A 27,180-nucleotide genomic window follows, 5' to 3' on the forward strand; every position below is an offset into this window, starting at 1 on the left:
ACTGGTGTTTCATGCATGTGGGCTCCAGGCCAGCCTCCTAACTCATGTCACAGATCTCTCTTTCTGACCTCCTATGTTGCCTTGGGCTGGAAGAATGTCTCACTCTGATCTTTGGTTTGCTCTGTCACTCCAAAATTCAATTTGAAGCATTATTTTAAAGTTGTTTGGCGAGAAAAGAGGGGAGAGTTCAGCTGCATGCTCTCTCTCCTCTGCCATCTTTGCTCCTCTCCCATTTTCTATATTTATCCATATACATGTTGTTACCTTTGATAGAACAGGAGCTCCTTGAGATCAAGGACTTTTTAATTTTTGTCTTTGTATTCCTAGCACACAACACAGTGGCTGGAACAGATTAAAAACTTATTAAATTATTGTTGATTGATTGGTAATAGATGCAAAATGATTTATAAAACTCAACTTGCCATATACATGTTAGCCATAATTCTTCTTATATTTAATTGACACCCTTGTAATACTCAAGTTATCTAGTGGTAATCTTTCTTTGCTACATTGCTAATTTACCTCTTTTTCTGATAACATATTTTTTTTCAAGTTTTTCCTTTTTATTTTTTCTACTTAGTAGTATTTTATTTTGCCAATTACATATAAGGATAGTTTTCAATATTCATTTTTATAAGATTTTGAGTTCCAAATTTTTCTCTTTCCCTTCCTCTCTTCTTCCTTCCCCAAGAGAGCAAGCAATCTGTTATGCATATATAGTCATGTTAAACATATTTCCACATTGTTGTTGTTGTTGTCATTTGTCTTTCATTCTTGAAGAGGACCATGACATCAGGGAGGTGATACCACGACGCACAAGTGAATTGGATTTAAGTGAAGGAGGACTGTGCAAAATCACCAGCCTCCCTTTCTCCTTGCAAAAGAATCAGAACAAAAGCTTTGAAGGAAAAAAAAAAGCAAAAATAGTATTCTTTGATCTGCATTCAGATACCATAGTTCTTTCTTTGGATGTGGATATACCATTTTCCATCATGAGTCTTTTGGAATGGTCTTAGATCATTGTATTGCTGAAAAGAGCTAAGTCTGTCACAGTTGGCCGTTGCACAATGTTGCTATTTCTGTACAGTGTTCTCCTGGTTCTGCTCACTTCACTCGGCATCAGTTCATGTAAGTCCTTCAGGTTTTTCTGAAATCTGCCTGCTCATCTTTTCTTTTAGCACAATAGTATTCCTTTACATTTATATACCACAACTTATTGATCCATTTCCCCAGTTGATGGGCATCCCCTCGATTTTCAATTCTTTGTTACCACAAAAAGAGTTGCTATAAATATTTTTGTATATATGTGTCCTTTTCCTTTTTTTCATGATCTTTTTGGGATACAGACCTAGTAGTGGTATTGCTGGATCAAAGAGTATGCACAGTTTTAGCACTATTTTGAATAGGAATGGTGATAATAGGTATCCTGTCTTATCCCTGATCTTATTGGAAAGGCCTCCAGTTGTCACCATTACAGATAATGCTGGCTCTTGATTTGGGATAGATAACTACTTATCCTATTAAGGAAAGATCTATTTATTTCTATGCTTTCTAGTAATTTTTTTTAACAAGAATGAATATCATGTCTTGTCAAAAGCCTTTTTTAATCTATTGACATAATCATATTTTGTTCTTATTAATATGGTTTATTGTCTGTATAGGTTTCCTAATATTGAACCAGGCCTCTGTTTCGAATATAAATCCTATCTGGATGTAGTGGATAATTTTTATAATATTTTACTATAGTCACCTTGCTAAAATTATATTTAAAATGTTTGCATCAATATTTATTAGAAATATTGGTCTGTATTTTTCTTATTTTAACTACTTCTGTTTTTAGTATTAAGACCAAATTGGTATCATAAAACAAAACTTGTTTTCCTATTTTTTTTTCAGTTTGTTTAACATTGTGATTAATTGTTCTTTAATATTTTATAGAATTCACCTGTAAATCCATCTAACCCTATGGCTTTTTCCTTTGGGAGTTCATTTATGGCTTATTAAATTTCTTTTTCTAAGATTGACTTGTCTTCTATTTCTTGCTTTATTAATCTCAGCAATTTGGATTTTTATAAATATTGGCATATAATTATGTAAAATAGTTTCTAATGATTTCTTTTATTCTTCATTGATTATAAATCATCTTTTTAATTTTTAAACTGATAATTTAGCTTTCTTTTTAAAAATCAAGTTACTGATGAGTTATCTATTTTATTTTTTCCTTTAAAAAAGCTTCTAGTTTTATTTATTAATTCAATTTTTTGTTGCTTTTGATTTTATTAATCTCTTTAATTTTTGGGATTTCCATTTTGGTGTTTAATTGGAAGTTTTAAATTTGTTGGTTTTCTAAGGTTGGTTTATTTTTTAAAGATGCATGACCAATTTTGTTGTCCTTTTCTCTCTTTAATTGATTGAAAGTGTTTAGAGATATAAATTTCCCCCTAAGAACTGCTTTGTATGCATCCCACAAATTTTGGCATGTTTTCTCATTGTTGTCATTTTAAGTTAAATTATTGATTGTTTCTGTGATTTGTTCTTTGACCTATGATTCCCAGGCCCTCTGTCTAGTTAGACTTCTTCTATAACCCCTGATGATGATAGAGTTCTGAGGAGATAGCTTGTATGAGGTTCCCATATTAGGATGTAAACATTGTATCCTTGTTTGAAACCTTTGGGATATGGACCCAGTATTGGTATTACTGGATCAAAGAGTATGCACAGTTTTAGCACTATTTTGAATAGTAATGGTGATAATAGGCATCGTGCCTTACCCCTGATTTTATTGGAAAGGCCTCTAATTGTCACCATTACAGAAAATACTGGCTTGTTAATAATGGTTTGTTTGCTTTTTTGTATTTCTTGATTCCTGTCTTTGTATTTCAGAATTTCTGTGTAGCTTTGGTCTTTTCATCAGGAATCCTGGGAGGTCCTCTATTTCATTAAAAATTCAGGTTTTTGCCCTATAGGATTTTGCTTAGTTTTTCTGGGTAAATTATTTTTGGTTGTAAGCCATATCCTTTGCCTTCTGGAATATCCTATTCCAAGCTCTCAGATTTTTTATAGTGATGTTTGCTAAAATTTGTGTGAGTCTGACTATGGGTCTTCAGTACTTGAATTCTTTCTTTTTGGCTGCTTGCAGCATTTTTTATTTGACCTAGAGGTTCTGGATTTGGGCTATAATGTTCTTGGAAGTTTTTATTTTGATTTCTTTCATGAAGTGGTTTGTGAACTTTGTTTTTCCATTTTGCCCTCTGGTTTTAGGAGTTATAGAAATTTTTTTTTATGATTTCTTGAAGTATGTTATCTAGGCTTTTTTTGGTTATGGCTTTCAGATAGTCCAATGATTTTTACATAATCTCTCTTTTAATTGTTTTCTAGGTCAGTTTTTGCTATAAGACACCTTATTTCTTTTTTTTTTGTCTTTTGACTTTGTTTTAACATTTCTTGTCTCATGGAATTATTAATTTCTGTTTGATTTGTTATAAATTTCAGGGAGTTTGCTCTGACTGGTGAGAAATGTTCTAATTTCTGTATAGTTGTGCATATGCAGGTGTGTATGGGTAAATATATACTTTTCAATTATAAATCATGACAATTCTAAAGTATTTAGCTGGACTTCATGTAAAAAATCGAACAAAATTTAGCCACTCTTTAATGGTTGATGTGAACATATTTTAAAATGTTTATTTTGTTGAAATTACTTATTTAGGTTAGTCATTGGTTCCCTTTCTTGCCTTTGGTTTCTGTTATTTCAAAGTATTCTTATTATTTCATTTTGGAAAAATGAATCTACAACACAATACTTTCGGATTGTATTACAGTCAAATAAAGCAGCCCATACATTGCCCCATTAAATTGAGAGGTCAGTTCATAATGAATAGATATCTTTTGAGCATGTACTATGTGTTCAGAATCCTTCCATAAATTTCACATCAGTAACATTGTTAATATCTTTTTTGAGAGGCTGTTTTGAGAGAGATTGTTATTGAATGAACATTTTTGTGAAAATAATAATACCATGAATAGTATTTGAAGACTTATAAAGCACTTTGAAAAATGATCCTGTATATTAGATAGTGTAAATATTGTTGTCCCTGTTGTTCAGCTGAGGAAACTGAGTTGAGTAACCCTCGTAGGGACATAAGGCTTTTAACTGGTTTTCAGGTCTTCAGCTAACTGTTATCCTAGTTCCTTATTGTTTCTAGTAACATATGAGCTTCTAAATTTTGACTGCTTTTTAGAATATAATTAAAATTTCAGCATACTTTGTAAAAGTGTCTGCAAATTGCTCAATTTTTCCTCCTTATATCCTAATTAAACAGTGAAATGAGTATTTCTCAAAAGCATTCCATGTTTTCTTGTGTGTATAACCAGCTATGAGAATTTGTAGTGTGAAAATGAATTGAGTCTGACAGATTGAGAGGAACTTATGATTAGGCTTAAACTATTTTGATTATCAAACCCTGAAGTTAACTAATGTGTGTTGATTGAAAGACTGATATAAAAATGAATCTCATCATAATGTTTATTATTGATTTATGATGTATTATCGACATTTTACATCATTCTACATAGGACAAGAAGTCTCTTTTTCTGGAGGAGTTAAGTGTTCTAGTTTTTCCAAAGATTTCTGGAGGTTGATTGTAAGATTTTAAGTTAGTGATAGAGAGTTGGGAACAGGAAGGCTGTCTTCTGGCAAACTTCCTGCTTTATTCTTTTCCCTTCTGGGATTGGCTTGGAGGTTTGCCAGGTGAAATGGAGGTCCGTTGGTGGAACCCAAGCACTGTATTTAAACTGTTGTTACTACCTTATAGTTTAAATATGCTGTCAACGTGATGGTGTGATTTACTAGGTACAGTCTCTTTTATTTGGTAATATACATGTCATTTAAAAAAATAGTGATTTTTCTCATGTTTTCATTACATGTAAGAATGTTATTTTATGTGATTTGAATTACATTCAATAAATCTTCATTCTTGAGCTATTTTATCAGCATGTAATAACCATTTGTACTCTGTAGTGATTATTGACAACATAGTGCAGATTTTACATTAGAAACACAAAAAAATTATACTCTAAATGTTTCATTTAAACTTTTATATACTTTGATATAATATTAAGTTATTAATATTGTATTAAATACTGATTTTACCTCACTGGGTTGTGAGGAAACATTTTACAAACCTTAAATTGCTATATAACTTATCAATTATCATGTAAATATGAACTTTTACATAATATTTAAAATAAAATAGTAATATACTACTGAATACAAAGATTTAACAATTTTAATATTATTAGTCAACTTGTGTTGATTATCAATCTTTGACCCAAATTGATTAAGTAGACAAGTGGAAAAGAGGAAGTCTCAAATAAAAAAAGCACTTACATTTATTGCATTTACAAGGTTGTTTTTGAGAACAGTGAATGTTTCTAGATACTTTGTTTCTTGCCTATTTTATGGAGCTCTGGCCTCTTAATAGCACTACTTTAATGACTTCTTCTTGAGTTCTTGGTTTATGTTAGCACTAGCCATGGGGGCAAAGAAGCAAGTTACAAAGAGGTCAGGTTTCACAAGACAGCAATAGACTTGTAAAATCACAGTTTACAAGAAGAAATAAAATCAGCATTGAGAAAGAAAGAAATTTGCATGAAGACAGAAGTATTGCAGATTTACATGAAAACATATTTGATAATGACAGATATTGGTTTATAAATTAGTTTTTAAGTGAGATATAAAATTGGCCATTACAAAGATGATTGTCATTAGCAAAGGGAAATGTCATATGTGAATTAAACCAAACCAGTAACAAAAGAAATAGATGTCACAAAAAGTTTAAAGATCAACATGATATTAAATGAAAGAATTTATTTCATAGTTACATACTTTTCTATATGCTTTGATTGAGGTTTGGATTTTTAAAACTAATATGAATTTATTTTCTACACTAAGAAAACTTGAGTTTAATTACTAGGTAATTGTATATTTTCTGAAGTTGATTTCCTGCATCCTATATGTAGTTGTCATTGGGCTGTGTGCATTTTATCTTCGTTAAAGACTGACAGTTATAAATTTTAAATGTAAAAATTAGTCTTTTATGTTTCTCAGCATTGACTAATGAACTGATTTATGGAATGCATGTACCCACTGCATAAACTTGGGTTCAACAGAACGTGGAGACTAAGGCAAAAGGAGAGATTATGACTCTATATTATCTATGTCATTTTTCTAAGAATAGACCATTTGTATACAAGACTCTTTTGAAAGCAAAATGTATATGTAAATAGTATGACCTAGTGAATCAGTGGTTTGAATTACATGACTAATTTTGCCATTAATTCACAGGATAACTTTGCCTTAATTTTTGCTTAATTATTCCATACTAGTTTTCTAGTATTTTTACCAAAATCAGAGAGAGGTTAAGAATAATTTAGGTTTCTCCCCTTCTGGTTTCAAAGGATATAATAACAAAGATTTTGAAGCTGTAAAGAAGGAAAAAAAAAACTTTCCCTTATCATTTGTGCTTTGGGGAGTGTATGCACAAGGATATCTTTATTTAAAGCTACAGGAAGACTGAGATGAAACATACCTCCTTTCAGTAGTGCAGTGGTTGACTACATGAGGCATAGGGCCATTAGGCATGGTCAGTGTGTTGGCTTGTTTTGTTTAAAGGAGAGGATTCTATAGCAGGAGGATGAAATTGGGAAATTGGAGCAATTTTTTAAGAGCATCACTAAGACTTTGAAAAGAAGCCTATGTTAAGTAGAATCAGTGAAGTCTTAGTAGTTTGGGGTCATAATTACTTTGGAATGAAACCAGGCTGAGCGATGTTACCAAGGTAAAGTACCATAAGAGTATAAGAACTTCCATATGACCACATCAGTATCTATCTACCCACTCCATTATTTGATGAAAATGTCATAAAACATAAATTATCTCCATGGCATCATTTTCCTAAAGTTTCTTACCTATTTAAAATGACATTTTGAAGTGAGACTCTCCTTAATGTCTTCCATGATTGAGAGAGAGAGAGAGAGAGAGAGAGAGAGAGAGAGAGAGAGAGAGAGATATCAAAACTGGAACATAACATACCTTAAATGCTTCTATTTTACTTTGGTTTGACTGTGCATTTCATACCATATTTATATTTGAAAGTTACTCTGATGAATCTCTAGTCAGTCAACAAATATGTGTCTACTATGTGCTAGGGCATTGTGCTAAGCACTAGTGATAAAAAGAAAGGGGAAAAAATAGTCCCTACTCTTGATATAACTAGATAACTTTTAATTGTTGCCTTTGACGTCCTTTGTCAGCTACATCTTTAATTCCTTTTTTGTTCTACCTAGTTTCTAGTTTGCACTTAACCTGCCACACTGTGCACTGGTATGTCATCTTCTTTACAGATAATGGTAATTCACAGAGCAAACAAAAACATATCCATTTGTAAAAGAACATTCCTTTTATAATTCCTTTCAGAACTTGTCTAAAACATATTCCAGGAGATTGTCTATTGCTTTGAATCTGACCTTCAAGTGGGCCCTTTAGCACCCTAAGGAACTTATATTTCAATTTATTCATGATTTCTTCATTGTGGGTATATTACCCATGACCTAGTACAGATCTCAGCCCATCCATACTTTTTCATCCTGTGTAATTCTTGTCCAGATTCTCCCATAAATCCTCCAAAGTGGACCCGCTCAATGCACTAATGCCTTCTTCTAAGTCTTTTAATATATGGATATCAGGACTGGTGGTGCAGTAGACAGAGTGTTGGGCCTGGAGTCAGGAAGACCTTGGTTCAAATCCAACTTCAGACACTAGCAGTGTGACCCTGGACAAGTCATTTAACTCTCTTTGCCTCAGTTTCCTCATCTGTAAAATGAGCTGGAGAAGGAAATGGCAAACTACTCCAATATCTTTGCCAAGAAAATTCCACAAGGGGTAATGAAGAGTAGGACATAACTGAACAACAACAACTTATGGTTTGTATCATGGAGTAGCCTAGGATTGTTTTTGAAAGTGTTGCACAATTTTTCCAATGTGCCTAGCTTGTTCTCTTCTTCCCACTTATTTCTGAATATAGTTTATCATTTATCCTGTGCAGTACCTGTTCATGATATGGACTAATTCAATGTATTCAATGAATACACGATTCTGTTGTGTTTATTATTTGTCACTTGTGTAATCGTGTCATTTGGGTCTCAGCTCCTGAGTTGAGGAACTTTGGTATCCTTTGTGAGGTGGGGCGGAGGTGGAAGAGGGAGAAGAGTGAAAAAAGAAAATTTTCCTTCTCTTTCTCAAGGTAGTCAAGAAACTTTCCCTTTCAGGAGTCCTCTCTGTCCTTTCTTTAAAAACTACAGTCTACATGACTCATAGTAGCAGCAAAGGGTTTGGTCTAGGTTGCTTTTCATAGTGAATATTTCCTAGCTATACACTTCTCTCTAGTACCAACAAAGCCAAAGTCTGCTGATTTGCCCCTCCTTGTCCTGACTCTTAGTCTCTTCACATTTCATGAACTTCTCAAAGTTCTGTTGCACTGCCTCTATGATATTTGCAATGACAGGGTCCTCAGGTTTGTTTTTCTCTATTATGGTTCTGTGCTTTGTAATTCCTTGGTTCATGTGGTTACCTGCTAGGTAGATTTCTCTATCACGTGTAGCCTGAGGGTGTCATGGTATGGCTGGAAGGGAGGCAGAAGAGACATCTCTACCCTCTTCTCCACTGCTCCCCTTCTCCAAGGGAGACTAATTCCTGCCAGAAGGAGAAGCAGGAGGTTAAATTCAGGAGCTTAGCCACCCTGCCCTCCTCAGGTAGAGGGGCTACAGAGCTGGAATTATTTCTGTCTGCTCCCTTTAAATATTATTAGTCTAAAAGATGTAGTTTTCAGGTTCAGGCTAAATTTCTTATCACTGTTATTAGTAGGGAAAGCGGGACTCTAACTTTACACCCAAGGCTTGACTCCTTTACTGTCAAATACCAGTTCTGCAATGAACACACATGGTGAGTAGCAAAGAAACTCATTTATCTAAAACAGGAGGAGAGCATATGTGGACAATACAGAGTGAAGGAAATCTTTTATTGGGAGTGAGGTAATTCAGTTCAATCAAGAAAGAGAATCTCACATCTTGGAAAAATTCCCCGGAGTCTCTAGTGTTAGCAAGCTGGAGGTAGGGACATGATGAAGACTCCTATCTCCTCTCAATGTCACCTTTGTCCCTTCAGAAATCTGAAGTGGGGGTTGGCATCATCCATCTTCTCTCCTGAAGCTGGAAGCCAGAAGCTACTGAAGTGACTGAAGAGACTCAAAAAGACTAGAAGAGATTCAATCTCCAGAAGAAACTGAAGAGAGTGAAAATATTTAAAGAAAGTGAAACTCTCTCCTTTCCCACTGTGGCCAACCGAATCTCACCCCTCACTCAGGCACAGGGTATTGATCTCCACCAATGAGGAGAGAGGCTAATGCCAGTGGGCTTTGAGACTTGAGTTACATGAGAAAGGTCAAGGTCCTCGGGTTTGTTCTGTCATTTTTGTGTATCTGCTCCATTAGGGACATTCTCTTTGAGTATCAGTTTGCAATTGTTGCAGTTATTACTCTTTCATTCTTTTGGGGAAATCTTTAGATCTAGGATAGTTTTTTATAATGGTCAGTTTTAAAAAATTTACTCAATTCTCCAGTTTTAACTAATAAACTGAGGCTTTGTGCCAGGGCCACATTACACCTCTTTCTAAACTTTTGGATGAGGTGGTTGAATGTTCTTTGTTTAAAGCTGGATTCCTGTACTGACCACTCCAGAAGTTTCGGCTCCCCTCAATCTTTGAAATGCAGAACACTATCACTGCCCCCTGTGACATCTCCATTCTGAATGCCATACATGCCACTCTGGTCGCTGCTATTGCCCTGGGCTTCCAAGGTCTCCACCCTGGTGTTTCCTGACTACTCTAAGTCTTTCCAACCTTTTTGTGGCTTTGGCTCGTGGGATGCTTTGTTCTTGCTGCTCTAGAACACAGAGCCTTCAAGGCTACGTTTGTCTATTGTACATAGCTGGTTTAGGGGCTAGGTATATTTGTCTTCACTGGTACTGGCTTTGCTTTGTGTTCCCTTATACAATTGCCCAAAGGTTTTTCCATACCTTTTTTTGCAAAGTTCTTTTGTGGAAGAAATTATTTACTGTAGTTTCGCAGTGGATTTTTTAAACCATCATTTGGCTGGTGTGAATTTTATATTTTTGTTCAAAGTCCTGTCAAAGACTTTCTCTGTATCTTAATATTATGATAATGATGGTATGCTCTATTTTTTCTCTTGTTGATATGATTTATTATTTGGGTTGGTTTCCTGTTATTAAATAATACTCATCTTCCTTTTATAAGTTCTACTTGATTATGAGAGACAATTTAAGTAATACTACTTTACATGTGTAAATATTTTAAGATTTTGAAAGTATCTAACTTAACCTTCACAACAATTCCACGTGGTGGGTGCTGTTATCCTCAATTTAAAAATGGGGAAACTGAAACTGAGAGAGATTAAGCAACTTATCCAATGTCACACAACCAAGTAAGCGTCTGAGGCAGATCAGGTCTTCCTGACTCCAAGTCTAGTATTCTGTCCACTGTGCCATGCAGCCTCTTAAAGCTGTTGATATTCACTGATGATCCAGAGCCTACACTGTGCCAGTGTGGTTGCCCAACTGTTGAGTTAATTATTTACATCATCAATAATGATAGAGACAGCGTGGCAGGATGGTATATGTTATGCTGGGCTTGGAGTCCAAGAAAACCTAGACTTAAATCACTATTATGGTATTTATTAGCTCTGTGACTGAGCAAGTCATTCCTCGCCTCCTGGAAACTCCCAAGACTTGTCAGCTGTGCCTTGGGTTTCATTCAAGTAGGGGGAGTTCTCTGCAGGCAACAAGCATTTATTAAGTACTTACTACCCTCTAAGTACCCGCTAAGCCCTTGGAATTGAATGCAAGCAACAACAACAACAACAAAAAGACAATTCCTGCCCAACTAGAGCTTACATTCTAGTAAAGTGAAATAACACATAAAAGGGAGTTGAAAGGGGAGGAAGATAACCCATTATGTAGAATCAGAAGCATAGCTGAGAAGGGAATGAAACATGGACAGCCTAGGTTCATCCCCAAAATGAAGGCCCTAGAAGGAGCTCATCAGTTGGAGGAGGCTGGAATGGAATGGAAATTCCAGGTTGAGAAGGCAGCTGAGTCAAGATAGTGAAGTCCGGAAAGTCACAAGCACAGCTAGTAGATGAATGCTAAATGAATAACAATTGATTCCAATATTCATTGAATTATACTGATCTATACCTTGTAGAAGGAATTAACCTACCAGTAGTTCTCTGCTTTAAGATGGTCTAAATGGTATAGGAAGTTTACTGTTAACAGTTTGGTAGAATTCTCTTATGAATTTGCCTAGGCCCAGTGCCTTTTTACAAGGCAGTTTATTAATAGTTTGTCTGATTTAACCTTCTTAATAGATCAATTCATTAGTCTCTCTTAAGGTTGTATACTTTTTTTGTTGGCTTGGGTATTTTATACTTCAGTAGGTAATCGTCTGTGTCTTATTGATTCTCAAATTTCTTAGTATGAAACTAGCTATAGTTGTTAGTATTTCATGAGCTTTGCTAATTATTTTGGTTGATTATCATTTTCTTCCGTTTTCTTAGTTGTTTCTTTTCTTGGTGTTTATTCTTGTTGTTTTTCAGGGGATCTCTGAGAAACCTGTCTCTTTGTTCCTCTTACACCATTTTAGACTGGTTTCATTTATAACGTTGTTCTCATGGAATTAATTGTGCCCTGTCGTACTATATGATATGATATTTTTTTTCAAACTAATTAACCAAGTTAGGTGAAATGTACCTGTTCATTCAGCCTATATTTATTGATCACCTACTATGGATATACTGTATGCATACTGTACAAATAATATGATTGCTTTGTAAGAACTAATGGGCAGAGTTGTAAAAGAATAGCTGACATAAATATATATATTTATATAAAGTATCTTGTGCTTTATAATTTACGAGATACTCTGCAGCTGTTATCTCTTTTGATCTTCACAGTAACCTCATTGAAGTAAATAAAACAGTAATTGTTATCCCTGTTTTACTGGTGAGAAAACTACCTCCTGAGTATCTAAAATTACTGAGTTGTTATTCAGTATTCTCAAATTGCCAAATATTTATTGAACCCCTATTATGTGTGAGGTTCTGATAAGTCAGAGGTTCTTAAGCTTTTTGTGTGCTAGGGAAAGAAGTGAGGAAAGGAGGAAAGAAAGGAAGGAAGATGAAAGAAGATAAGAAAGAAGGAGAAGGGAAAGAAAAGAAGGAAGGGAGAGAGAAAGGGAGGAAGATTCAGGTGATGCGTTTGTTGTTTTTTGAAAATGCTTTTTTCTCCTCCTCTATCCTTTGTTACAAGTGATGGTTTACTGGTTAGGATAGGGAGAGATTTCAAAATGAAGGTGCTATGAAAACAAAAGATACCATTTTTTTATATTTAAAGAAAAATAGCAAATCCATCAATATAGAAAATAATGTAAGAGTTTCTGGTTCTGACCTGAAGAAAATATAAACTTTCAGTCTTGACAAGTAAGGTCCTCCATAGTTAAATTCAACCTGCATTTTCAGCTTCTTCTCATAGCTTTCCAGTGTCATTACTATCTAGCACAGTACCTTGCAAAGAAGATGATTAATAAAGTAAATTTTCAACCTCATTTTACTCTCCTTCACCTACTACTTTCTATTCCAACCCAACTGAACTCCTTCCTCATTCTCTTTTTTCCTTTCCTGTTTCAGTGGCTATGCTCAGGAAAATCCATGCCTACAATGGACTCCCTCCCCAATTTCTCTCTGTTGAAGATTTTCCCTTCCTTAAAATTCTGACTCAGATGGTTCTTCCTCCATGACACCTCCCCTAAACTTTTTCCTCCTAGGTGAAAGTGATCCATTTATTTCTAGCTTAGCTTTCTTATTGGTCTTCCTATATCAAGTCTATCCTCTTTCCATACTATCCAAGTTTTCTTACTTTTGAATGTTAACCTTACTTTTCTGAAAATGAAGAAAAACTCTAGCTACATTATTGATTTTCTCCTTCCCAGTAACATATATTTGAAAGCATGTATGTATATTTTGATTCCACCCTCTCTTATTTCAGAACCTTCCCTGTCCCCAATTCTCTGTGTCTGTAAGTTCCAAGGAAATGATAGTTCAGAATTGCACTAAATAGGAGGGCTGCCTACGTGACATGGGGAACAAATCTCTGGTTTGACAAAATTACCCTTTAAATTATCTTTATGCCTTTGCTTATTTTGGCAAGAATACAAATTTGGCTTTTCAATATTTATTGACTGTTGTTTATTTTTTTCTTTATCATTCTTAACTTTTCAAACTTTGTGTTTTAGCCATCTCCACATTTGAAATTCAGCCAGATTCAATTGAAGTCCAAGAAGGAGGGGTTGCAAGACTTGCCTGTAAGATTACTTCACACCCTCCTGCTATCATAACTTGGGAATTAAATCGAACAAGCTTACCATTGGTTATGGACAGGTAAATAGACTTTTTTATTTGTCAGTGGGACTGTATTGATAAAAAAGGCCTTTTTTGAAAAAAGAGTTATTAGAGATGTACAAGAAGATTATTCAGGTATTAATGTATTTATTAAACAATTTGAATGAGCCTCATGCTTTAGAATAGAAATTAGAATCTTCTATGCCATATGTGTTAAAAGTGACAATTGTGAAGCTAGTCTCTAGTTATGTGCTTGGAGGTGAGATCACAGAGTTTGTCTCCCCAAGGACATCTTTTCCTCCTAGCTGTTCCCATGCCTGTACAAGTATACTAGAGCCCAGGCTGCCAGAAAGTATTCCCATCACATTTATGGTTATGAGCTTGCTAGATTCTATGGGCCTATATCTCACATCAGCTCATCTTATAAAAACCATTACAACAGTCCCCTCCCCTGTATTGTAGGAAGGACAGGGGTTAGCCTCTTAGCATGTGTCTTGTCAAAGTGCCAAAGGCACTTTAATTAATGGGACATGACTAGGTCAAAAACATTTTTCTAGAATAGGAACAGGGCTGCCCAAGGAAACTCTTCTCTATTTGGGACTTTCTTAGTGGAAATTAGCAGCTGGAAGTCTAGAAATTAGAGTTTATTCAGATAACGTAGTTATCTGTAGTTAATTGTAGTCTTGAATGCTGAGCTTTACTTTGTGAACTCTGTAGTTAATTTTCTTTTCTTTCTTTTTTGGCTAGGCAATGGGGTGAAGTGACTTACCCAGGGTCACATAGCTAGTAAGTGTCAGGTGTCTGAGGCCAGATTTAAACTCAAGTCTTCCTGAATCCAGGGCTGGTGCTCTATCCACTGTGCCACGTAGCTGCCCCTATGGTTAATTTTCATTCTTGGAAAATACAGTACAAAAATTATGTTCACGGCTCCATGTTATAAAATCCCTTTCCCTCTTTAGAGAATAGTATTGGCTCAAAGTAAAACTATGAATAAACTGTGTTATGAAGGCATCAAATATATTTTATACATTTCTTTGAAAAGAGGTAAAAGTAATATATTCCTTCTTAGAAAGTTTCTCTAAAAGGAGAAGCAAAAGCTAGTACAAATGATTCCATTATCTTTTTGCTTTTATAATAGGATAACAGCTCTGCCATCAGGAGTGTTGCAGATCTATGGTGTTGACCAAAAAGATGCTGGAAATTATCGTTGTGTTGCTACTACTGTAGCCAGTAGACATAAAAGCATAGAAGCTACTGTAACTGTCATCCCAGGTAACAAGATGAATATTTCTTTTTTTTTTTTTTTTTGCTTTTCTTAGCTTTTGTCTTTTAAAAGATATTGACAGCTAAATGTAAATCATTGTAATCTCTTTGTAGTAACATCAGTTATGAATTTTAAAGTGGCAGCCCCAATTATCATTCAGATCATCTTATTATAGGGTAACTTGTCTACAAAAGATGCTAGCATCTTTAATAAAAATTAAATATATGCCTTATAGGTTCTTAACATATATTGTTTTTTATTTGCATTTTGCTTTGTAGGTTCTCAAAAGAAATAGCAATATTAAATGAGTTAAAGTGTAATCAGAATTGAATGATGAATTTTCAAGTAGACATTTTTTGAAAATTTTTGCCATATTATATTGTATTTCGTGGATTGTTTCATTTTTAATTATATCCATTTTCTTTTATTTTCAAAGCCAAGGAGTCCAAGTCCTTCCACAAGCCAACTATTATAGCAGGTCCACAGAATATAACAACTTCTCTGCATCAAACTGTTGTTTTGGAATGCATGGCTACGGGAAATCCTAAGCCAATCATTTCTTGGAGCCGTCTTGGTAGGTTTGCCTGAAACTATTTTTGTTCATTCTGCTATAACAAATTAAAATGTTTATTATAACATAATTATGCTATTTTGTGGATTTCTTCTGTAGGAAGTTTTGTAAAGTTTTATATTTGTTTCTGAAACAAAGGGAAAATATGCCTTATGCAATTCTGCTTTATACCATTTTAGTGCTTACTCTCTAGTTGTAATATTAGAACAGATCTTAAATCCTTGTAACTGGATCATTTTCTTTGAAATAGATCACAAGTCCATTGATGTATTTAATACTCGAGTACTTGGAAATGGTAATCTCATGATATCTGATGTTAAGCTGCAGCATGCTGGGGTATATATTTGTCGTGCCTCTACCCCTGGCACACGGAATTTCACAGTTGCCATGGCAACTCTAACTGTACTAGGTAAGTTTGCTTTTTCCTTCCAATAAAAAAAATTAAAATTTCCTATTTTGCTTTCTTATTTTTTAAAGCTGACAGTTCATCCAGTTAAGTTAAGGTTTTTATGTGTTACTTAAGTGATTTTTGACTCTAAGCTTATGAATAGAAAATTAGAATGATACATTAAAATCCAACTCTCTTTCCATGTCCTCCTTGCTGACTGCCTTAACTGTTCATTTTATCCCACCTACCAACCCACTCTTTTCATTTCATCTCCCTTTCTCCCCGTTACCAAAATACATGCCCTTTCAGCCATGCTGAATGGAGAGGCAGGTGTGGTATTTTGACAGAAACATGTTCATGTGGGAATCAGGAGGACATAGGTATTTTATAATAGCTTGGTGACCTGGGAAAGTTCTTGAACTTTTCTGAACCTCAGTTTTGTTGTCTAAAAAAATGAGAAGTTTAAACTAGATAATTGTTATGGTTCTTTCTAGCTCTAACATTCTATGATAACAAATACCATTTTATCAATAGAGTCTCTGTTGGAAGTGGCCTTTGAGGTGATCCAGTCCAACCCACATTTTAACGTTAATCTCCTGAATCCTACCTAATATATCCCTCTTGAAGATTTCCAGTGATGAAAATCACCAGAAGCAACCCATTCTAATTTTGTACTACTCTAATAATTAAGAAATTTTTCCTAAATTTTCCAGAATTTGCCTCTGCAACTTCCACTTGTTCCTAGGTCTACCCTTTGGAGCCCAAAAGAACAAGTCTAACTCTACTTCATTACAGCCCTTTAATATTTGAAGATAGGCATTACTTTCCCTACTTAACCTTTTTCTCTAGTCTGACTTGGTTCCTTTAGCTGATCCTTATATAGCAAAATTACAAGTCCCCTCGTCACTTTCCTATGAATAGGTACTAGTTTGTCAGGTTTGGGTTTTTTTGTTTTATTTTGTTTCTTATTTTTCTGAGACGGGAAGTGCAGTGGCCGCTCATGGGCTTAATCCCAGTACTAATTGGCACAGAAGCTTTATTTAAACCACTCCATTTTTCTGACCTGGTGTGATTTACCCCTCATTAGGCAGCCTGGTGGCCCCTCCACTTCCAATGGCTTATCATATTTGTGCTGGACAGTGCAGACTCTCAATCACCTTCAGCCTTAGACACCTTAGAACTCTGAAACCCAAGCCATCTATTAACCTCAGGCTTCCCTAGTAGCAAGGATTCCAGGTGTGTGCCACTATGCCCAGCTGTCAGTGTTCTTTTGAAACCAAAAACTAAATATAATGTTCCAGGGGTAGTCTAACCATCTGCCCCCCGTTTCTATATTGTATATGTGTATGTATATATGTATATATATGTATTTGTTCTTAGTTAACTTAGTTAACTTAACATTAACTTTTATGACTCCCATGTCACACTGTTGATTCATATTGAACTTGCAATCTCCTCATGTAGTTTTGCGATTGATTTTTTAAACTTAAGCCTACTTCTTCATATTTATCCTATTTTGTCTATTGAGTTATTGTGTTATCTGTTTATGTATATACAGATTTGCATGTGGACACACATCTATACGCTTATATGTGTTATTATATATTAAATGTACCTATATCATACCCATAACCTATATATATATAACCTATATATGTGTATATATAACGTGTGTGTGTGTGTATATATATATATACATATATATATACATATGTATGTATATATATATATAAACATGCCTGTAACAGACATGTATATCTAGTGTTTATGTGTGTATATAGTTATTTAGGGATTTTCTATGACAGGTAAATATCTGAATAGATATTACTGTGGAAAAGATGGTGGGCATGAGAATTTGCTTCTGTAGTTTGTAAATATGCACAACTATCTTCAGGATGATAGAAAGCTATCTTATCAGTTGGCAAGGAATCCTGTCTTAGATGGTGTGGGGAAAATCTAGACCAATAACTATCCTTTCTTTGAATCCCTCCATTGGAGATCTGAGAAATACTTTAGATTTTTTTTTTTAAACTTTTCCCAATAGCTCCTCCTTCATTCGTGGAATGGCCAGAAAGTTTAACAAGGCCCCGAGCTGGCACTGCTCGTTTTGTATGTCAGGCAGAGGGAATTCCCTCACCCAAAATGTCATGGCTGAAAAATGGAAGAAGGATTCATTCAAATGGAAGAATAAAAATGTATAACAGGTAAGATATGTTACTGTTCTGTTTCTTATAATCACAATTTTAAATCTATAACTGTAGATAAGAAAAATGGTGTTTTATGTTTAAATGAGATACAATTCCCTTAAAAATAATTTTGAAGGGGACGGCTAGGTGGCACAGTGGATAGAGCACCAGCCCTGGAGTCAAGAGGACCTGAGTTCAAATCTGGCCTCAGACACGTAACACTTACTAGCTGTGTGACTCTGGGCAAGCACTTAACTCCAATTCCCTCACCAAAAAAACCAAAACAAAACAAACAAAAAAACAATTTTGAAGTGAAACATTCAGGTTGATAATATCCAACATTCCTTGGTATTTTTATGGAAAACATTTAAAGCATCCTCAATTCCTCAGCCTTCCTCATGTCTAAATAAATATCCATTTAGTTATCAAGTCTTTTTAATTTCCACCTAGATTGCTCTTAAATCCATTCTTTTCCCTCTACTTACACTACACAGCACCCTTATTTGGTGCCTTAATCTCTGTCTCCTGGACTGTTTTAGTAGCCTCGTGATTGGTCTCTTTGTTTCCATGTTCTCTTCAATCTGTTCGTCATACACTGCCAAACTGATATTCCCAAAATATCTATCTGACCATGTCATTCCCCTGCTTAATAAAGAAGAATGGCTCTCAGTTTCCTCTAGAATAAAATGTAAATTCCTCTGTTTGGCATTTAAAGCTTTTCACAGATTAAATCCAGCCTAACTTTCCAGGTTTATTACCCATTATTCTCCTTCATACATTCTACAGTCCAGCCAATATTGATACCCTTTATGCAGAACATTTTGTTTCTCATATACATGTGTTTCCACAGGCTATTTCCCATATCTAGAATATATTTCCCTCCTCATCTCCTCTTCTTATAATTTCTGCCTTTTCTCAAGGCTCAGCTTAAGTGCCATCCTCCATGAGGCCCTTCTTAATTCTCCCAGCTTCCCTGCTTACTGAAAGTACCTTGTTTTCACTTTGTATGTATTCTGTGTGCCTCATTTTTTAAGATGTTCTTTCTGCTGAAAGAATATAGGCTTCTTGAATGCAGATAATGTTGTATTTTTGTTTCTGTATAGCCCCAGCACTTGCTACAGTATGTGGCATATAATAGGGATTTAAAAAATGGTTGTCGATTGATCAGAATCCTGTAGCATTCAGTTTCATTGTTAATGGATGAAAAAAATGATTAAACATCTGCTCTGTGCCGTGCACTGAATTAAGTTTTGAAAATACAAATTTTTAAAAATTGTCACACCCCTCTTTCTCATAGAGCTTATATTTTAATTGGTTAAGACTATACATAAAAGAAAATTCAGCTATAGGATAGATAGAAAGTCCCAGAAGTCCTAAGGGTCCTTTGGTGGGGTAGATGGGTGTGGCCCAGAGATCCTCAGGTAATATAAGTAGATCAGATGTCAGTGCCCAGGGACTATAGAGCATAAAGGAAGTCAGTGGCAAAGCAGATAGTTAGACCTGGTTGTTTTCTGTCTTATTAGAAGGAATGAAGTTCTTGACTCTCATCTTATCCAAATCCTTATGAGGAATCAAGTAGCCTTGGGGAAGAGAAAAGTTGGGAGAGTCAAAGGAGAAGGTGACGCTAGTGATGTCAAAGAGGGAAATGTGCCCCTATTAGTGCCCTCTTTCTCTTATTAATCATACTATAAAAGAGGCAGAATGGTATAGTAGAGACAATGTTGGACTCAGAAATTAATACATCTGGGGTTCCAGTCTAGGTTCTACCACTAACCAGAAGCATGACTTTTGGGCAAGCCATTTATCCTTTCTTGGTTTCAGTTTCTTCAGCTGCAAAAAGAGACTCAATATCCAATTTCCCTCCTAACTCTAAAATTTGCTGAGAACTTTATATGTATGTTAATGTGAATAAGCTTATCAGTACTATAGTTTGTGCTGAATAAAATATTTTATATCTGTTTTGCTAATTTGTAAAAAAGAAATACAGAATATATTCAACACTATTATATGTGGTGATAATTGTTGTTCAGTCCCATCTGACTCTGCGTGATCCCACATGGGGTCGCTTTGGTCACATAGTGAGAAGATGGGACTCATTGGAAAAGACCCTGATTTTGGGAATGATTGAAAGAAAAAGGGAAAGAGGACAGCAGAAGATGAAATGGATAGATAATGTCATGGGAACAATGAACATGAATTTGGACAGACTTCAAGAGGTAGTGGAAGGTAGAAGGGCCTGGCATGCTGTGGTTCATGGGGGCAACGAAGAGTCAGACAACTGAATGACTGAACAACAACATGGGGGTTTCTTGGCAGAGGTACTGGAGTGGCTTGCCCTTTCCTTCTTCAGAGGTTAAGTGACTTGCCCAGGATCATATAGCTAATGAGTGTCTGAGACCAGATTTGAACTCAGGTCTTCCTGACTGTAGGCCTAGCACTCTGTCCACTGAACCATCTAGCTGCCTCCTGTTTTAGTAGTACTGGTTAATAAGACCAGTGATGAGGCCAAATTTTGAAAAATACTTGCCAACAACTTTCTACTAAATGTGAAGCATTTGATTGCAATTGAAAGAGTGTGCCACATCACCCATGTGAATCATGGTGAATTTAACTGTCTTAACATTGAATGTCATATTCCCCCTTGTAGCTAATTTAGGCATTTATTAGCAATGAATTTTGCATCGTTCAGAATTTGGTTTTAGTGCAAGAAAAATCAGTAGTAGCTAAGAACTCATTTTTTATATTACTTTTGGAAAATTCTTTAGAAATGTATGTGACTTAAACAAAAAAAATTTTTTTCTTCCCTCAGCAAATTGGTCATTAACCAGATTATTCCTGAAGATGATGCTATCTACCAATGTATGGCGGAGAATAGCCAAGGATCTATTTTGTCCAGAGCCAGACTGACTGTCATAATGTCAGAAGATAGACCCGGTGCTCCATGTAATGTTCACGCTGAAACTATGTCAAGTTCAGCCATCCTTTTGGCTTGGGAGAGGCCACTTTACAATTCTGACAAAGTTATTGCTTATTCAGTACACTATATGAAAGCAGAAGGTGAGCTCTATTTAAAAGTTTGTTTTTAAATTCCTCTGACTATAAGGGATTTGTTTCTCAGTATAAATTATTTACATATTGGTATATAATCCTCAAGCAATGCTATTGTTTGGAAAGTTCTCTTTAAACAAAATTGTTAAAGTGATATAGATCTAATTTTAAAACAAGCAATACACTCCCACCAAAAAAAAAACCCTTAAATTTTTCTTATAGGAAAGTTCTAGATTTTTCTATGTTCAGAGCATGTGTATTTCTTGAAACCTAGTGTAAAGTATGTTTCACTTAGTATGAATTCCAAGCTAAAGGACTTAAGGGTTTCATTTGTATTGAGATATGAACTCTTAATGAATATTTAATGAAGAGATTAAGGTTATTTTATTATGTGGAACATAACTTCACTATAATATAGTAAGCTTTAATGTAAAGATTGTTTTTCTGTAACAATTTATATTGAAGTCATAAAATACATATTATCATTCTTCATGCTTGTATGCTTTTCATTCTCATATGCTTTTTGCTTTTTAAAGTTTTGTGAAGTTATACTTCTTAAATTAGATAAGAAGTTCTTTGTTGAATCTATTTTTTTTTCATTAAGTTTGAAATTGAGTCCATCTTGAAATTTCTGTTCAATTCTATTAGGTCTTATTTATTAGCCTTAAATTTCACTTTCAGAGGAATGCACAAAAGACAAAAAGAAAAGCATTTTTAAAAGCCCAGAGATTTCTCTAATGGTATCATATAACATGCAGTAGTTAAATACATTCACAGTTTTAATTGCACATCAAGTCAGCATTTATGAAATATAAACTGAAAACCACTTAAGATATTCTGGAAGAATAGTGTTGTAATAATGTTGTCTGAAGAAACTAACAGGTGGTTTTTTTTTATATTTTAAAGAGGAATATTTTACATTTAAATTAGGGGTCATGGTAGCAAGAAAGAATGAAGGTCTGATGAGGGAGCATGTTGGAGTATGTTAATTCCCTTGTTAGTGATTTAGAAAAGGCACAAAAGGAATACTGATTTTGGTGGAAGGCTGCTCTTGTTTTCTATTATAGCTGTTTGATTAGAACCTCCACATGAGGCCTACTAGTCTATTCATGGACAGAACAAGGCCCTTTAATTTGAACTCAAGAACCTTGTTTGGCAGGTCAGAAATCGTACTACGGGATTCCTAATTAACAAGCTATTAACTAGTCTGTTGTGAAATACCCATAATCTTATCTAATTAAAATGCTATCAAGTTAATTCAGAAATGTGGGAAAACTTAATAGTGGAATTTGCCTTCTGTTTTGTTTATAAATTCAGCTGTGCAGAGCAGGGGCTGCAGCCTTTAGAAGAGTTTTGATTAAGTTGACATGCATTTGCTATGAGTTGTTAAGGAAGCATAGTAGCTTTCAGTACACTCCTACTTTACAGGTTCAGTCTATAGGAATTAAATCCAACAAAGACAAACCCTGCTCTATACCTTTCCATGCATATTTTAATAAGAATTGATGAGAATTTTTTTTCCTTCAAAAGAGACTCATTACAGGACAAAACATTTTTAAAATCACATTCTGTGCCAGTCCTTTTGCTTTCACTATAAAAGAAAGTAAAACCTTATGTCAGTCTAATATAATAGAGTTGTTATTAGCAAAATGAGATCTTTTGCTAGATAACTTTTTGGTTTGTTTGTTTTAAAAGACAGTAATCACATCACATCCTCTGTGGTCAAATGTGAAGCCTTTGCAATTAAGTTTAAGAAAAGACCACGTTGACTTTAAGTAAATAGAATTAATATCACTTTGAATGATAAAACTGCAGTTTTGTGTTGTATTACTGTACACTATCTACTCTGTGTTTTGACTCAATATTGAATAAGGTTTAGGTAAGATGAATTGTGTTCAGGTTGATCTTATTCAGAAAAATTGTTAACTATGATAATTTGTGATGACACTGTTTCTTTCAGGAGTTGCTAATTTCTAATTTGCATTTTTTTAGGGGAATGGTAGATGCCAAGTAGAGAGTTAAAGATCAGAATTATATGCTTATTGCAATGATAGACCTGGGTAATTTTCATTTCATTTTGAAGGTATTTCATTTTTATATAGTAATTATTATTTCTCTAATTCAGGTTTAAATAATGAAGAGTATCAAGTAGTTATTGGAAATGATACGACCCATTATATTATTGATGACTTAGAGCCAGCCAGCAATTACACTTTTTATATTGTGGCATATATGCCAATGGGAGCCAGCCAGATGTCTGATCATGTGACTCAGAACACACTTGAAGATGGTAAGAAAGTAACCCTAGAGAACTAAAGTACTTTGTTAAAATTGATAAGTATTGTAATTAGCCCTTAAATTTGAGTTTTGAATTATGGAAAATATTAACTATTTTGCATTTTAAAAATTAGCAGTACTTATCTGTCATTTCAAGTATGGGTCTAAGTTACAATACTATTAAGTATTGTAAGGTAATTTAATATATATAGGTAATTTAATATATAAGATAATTTAAATGGTAAGTTATTTATAAAATAATTTTAATAATTTAAAATTTTGATAACTAAATCACAGTGTAATAAGAAGACTGCCGTATAGTTATTTTCTTAGCATTAAGACATATAGTTGAAATTCTAAATATGATGCCATGGCTTAAGTCATTGGAATGAGAAAATGACTTAGATTACATGGAATGTGGCTTAGGCATTTTATGGTGTGATCTTAAATTTATATAAGGTCTTTCTTTTTTTTAATGTGTATTCATTTATTTATTTTTAGTTTTTGACATTAACTTTTATAAGATTTTGAGTTCCAAATTTTCTCCCTCTCTCCCCTCACCCTCCCCAAGGCAGCATGCAATCTGATATGTTATACATGTACAATCATATTAAACATATTTTACATTAGTCATGTTGTGAAAGAAGAATCAAAAGAAAAGGGGAAAACCATGAGAAAGAAAAAAGAAAAAAAGAGAGAGAGAGAATAGTATGCTTTGATCTGTATTCAGACTCCATAGTTCTTTCTCTTGATGTAGTATATAGGGTGTTTCTAACAAGGGGCTTGAAATACTTGTCCTAATTTTGAGGCAAATTGTTTAGACATATGAAATGTGGGGGGGGTTCTATATTATTTGCATGAATCTTAGTATCAGTTTCATAGATCAAAAATGTTTGGAAAATCTTGAAAGATTTCTTATTAATAAGTGATATGTCTAGTTTACATTACTTTTTAAGCCAAATTAATCAGACCTATGGATTAGAAATTATTTGCCATGTTAATCAAAGAGATATGAGTTAAAACAGCTTTTGAGTTATCATCTTATGTCCATTCAGTAGAGAGATATAATTAAATTCAAGACATTCTGTGCTGATCAGGTTTTGTTTTTAGTTTTGTTTTTAGTTTTATTTTTGTTTTTTGCTTAGGCAATTGGTGTTACGTGACTTGCCCAGGGTCACACAGCTAGTTAAGTGTTACCTAGCTGCGCCATGATTAAATTTTGGAGAAATAAAGCTACTATTTAAGTATCTTTTTGCATAGGAAAAAGTAATGCAGTTAGAATTAGAAGAAAAACAGTGAAAAATATTTGTAGCAGATTTCTTTAGTGAACATCTTATACCCACGATATATAGGAAACTGATGCAAATGTACAAGAATAAGAGCCATTTCCCAATAAATAAATGGTCCAAGGATTTGAACAGGCAAAATTTAAATGAAATAATGAAAATTAACCATAATAAACATTTGAAAAAATGTTCCAGACCACTAACAATAAAAGAAATGTGAATTGAAGCAGCTCTCAGGTTCTTCACACCTATCAGATGGGCAGATATAATAAAAAATGAAAATGACAATTATGTCTAACTAAAAACCATTTAGGGCTATGAAGATAGCACAGTGGGGCTGTGAATTGTTCCAGTCATTCTGGGAAACACTTTGAAACCCCACCCAGAGTCACTAAACTATGCATATTCTTTGACCTCTTGATACTACTTCTCAGTAGTATCAAAAAGATCAAAGAAAGACAGAAAAGCACCTACATGCACAAAAAATATTTATAGTAGTACTTTTTGTTGTAACAAAGAATTGGAAACAAAGTAGGCACCCATCATTTGGGGAATGGCCTAACAAATGATGGCATATGAATATAATGGAATATTATTATACCATAAGCCATAACTAATAGGGCAGATTCAGGGAAACCTGGGAAGATTTCTATAAACTAATGTAGAGTCAATTGAAGGGAACCAGGAGAATAATTTCACTCTTTGTGCCTTCTTGTCAATTCAGCAAGATTTAATTAAGTACTTAGGATATGCCAGGCACTGTGATATGAAGAAAGGCAAAAAAAAAACAACAGTCCCTGCTCTCATGGGGTTCACAAACAATGACGTATATGATATAGATAGATAGATAGATAGATAGATAGATAGATAGATAGATAGATAGATAGATAGATAGATAGATATAGTGTAAATGGAAGGTCATTTCAGAGGGAAGACACTAGGAATGGAGTGGGTATTGGACAGCCTCATATAGAAGGTTGTATTGGAGGTGAAACTTGAAGCCAGGGAAACTATTTTAGTCATAGGGGACAGACACTGAAAAGGTATAAAGTAGGGTGATGAAGTGTCATATGTGAGAAACAAGAAGAAGGCTGGTATTGCTGGACCAAAGACTATATGAAGGAGAGTAAGGTGTAAGAAGACTGGAAAGACAGGAAAAGGCCAGGTTGTGAAGGGATTTAAAGCCAGAGGGTTTTATATTTGATTCTGGAGGCAATATGAAACCTCTGGTTTGTCAATATGCATTTATTAGGTGCCTCCTATTTTGCACTGGCTAAGTGCTGGGAATATAAAGAAAGTCAAAAGGAAAAAAAAGCAGAAAAAAAACCAGTTCCTGATCTCAAGGAGCTCACAGTCTAACTGAAGGAGAGGACATGAAAAACAACTATGTTCAAACAAGGTGTACAGGATAAATTGGAGATGATCACAGAGGAAAAATGTCCAATCACTAGCTGGTGATACAAGACTAGAGGTCAGGGAAGAGGTTAGGGTTAGATATGTAGCTCCAAAAATCAGATCCAGTATTGTTGGTTGTATTGATGTCTAATGTTGCTCATGGCAAACCATTAAATTTAAAACAAATTAAGGTGTTGTAAACCCCTAAAAGAAAATTCATTAAGTTATTATGGTGATAGAAAAATGTCTTTGCATCATAACTCTGTTCTACTGTCTTTGAAGCAGTAGAAAAAGAATTTTCTTTATCCAAAAACTTGAGAACAAATATATTTCTGTATACCTCTGTTTGTTTAGTCTTTTCTGTCACTTTGGTGCATCTATACTGAGAGCTTCCTCTTTTTGGATAGCTATCCTTACTTTTGTTCTTTTCCCTTTTTTTGCCATGTACTAGATGGAAAGGAGTTGAAACCATCATAAAAATTCTTTTTTTAAATTTCTTATTTTTATTTATTTATATTGTTTATTAATTTCTTATTTTTATTTTTTATTTTATTTATTTATTGTTTATATTTTATTTTTATTCTCCAAAACCTTTAACTGAAAATTTTTCTTTAATGACCTTAATTTCTTTTTAGATTTTAACCTTTTAATTTCCTTTAAGAGCAAACAAAACTTATCTTCAAATCAACTTGCTCTATTCTTCTTGACTATTCTCATTTCCCACTGTTTATTAAATCATACTCTCAATCCTGTCCAAACTTAGCTCTTTTGGTGTTCCTTATTTTTGTATTGTGCATATTAACTCATAACCTTAAGTGGTGGTATTATTATGGCATGAAAGTGACCTGGTTTCTCAGAGACTATGCTAGTAGACCACAAGCTTCAGAGATTTTACCACAATGGAAAAGTCTTTCTCCTTACCAGATTCCCTCTATTTGTACCCTGGCCTATTGCCTCTTGTCTTCTCTGGAAGCTTTCTCCTTTTATTGCCTCTTCTTATTTTCAGCCTCTCCTTGTCTACTGGATTCTTCTCTGGTATCTGCAAACGTTCCTACCTTTCCCCTATCTTAAAAACAAGCAAACAAACAAAAACTCTTGAAGATCATATGATCCCCTTACAACTGTTATACTATACTTCTTTTCCCTTTCATAGCTGTAATACAATTTTTTTTTGCCTCCACTCCACTTCCTCATCTCTCATTAACTTCTCAGCATTTTGCAGTTGGCCTCCTCCCTCCC

General features: G+C 34.4%; 1 protein-coding gene across 1 annotated transcript in view; it reads left to right on the forward strand.

The window, feature by feature from the left end:
* The window catches only part of PRTG (protogenin), a 134,363-nt gene that overhangs the window by 37,813 nt on the left and 69,370 nt on the right, over window positions 1-27,180 (forward strand). The window contains exons 3-9 of the mRNA XM_020981348.2: window positions 13,421-13,565; window positions 14,665-14,798; window positions 15,227-15,364; window positions 15,612-15,770; window positions 17,794-17,953; window positions 20,745-20,992; window positions 23,109-23,273. Of these exons, the coding sequence (XP_020837007.1) occupies window positions 13,421-13,565; window positions 14,665-14,798; window positions 15,227-15,364; window positions 15,612-15,770; window positions 17,794-17,953; window positions 20,745-20,992; window positions 23,109-23,273 (1,149 nt within the window). The remainder of the gene's footprint in view (window positions 1-13,420; window positions 13,566-14,664; window positions 14,799-15,226; window positions 15,365-15,611; window positions 15,771-17,793; window positions 17,954-20,744; window positions 20,993-23,108; window positions 23,274-27,180) is intronic.

The sequence above is a fragment of the Phascolarctos cinereus genome, unplaced genomic scaffold (genome assembly GCF_003287225.1).
Source record: "Phascolarctos cinereus isolate Bilbo 61053 unplaced genomic scaffold, phaCin_HiC Scaffold_3;HRSCAF=262, whole genome shotgun sequence".
Taxonomy (NCBI): domain Eukaryota; kingdom Metazoa; phylum Chordata; class Mammalia; order Diprotodontia; family Phascolarctidae; genus Phascolarctos; species Phascolarctos cinereus.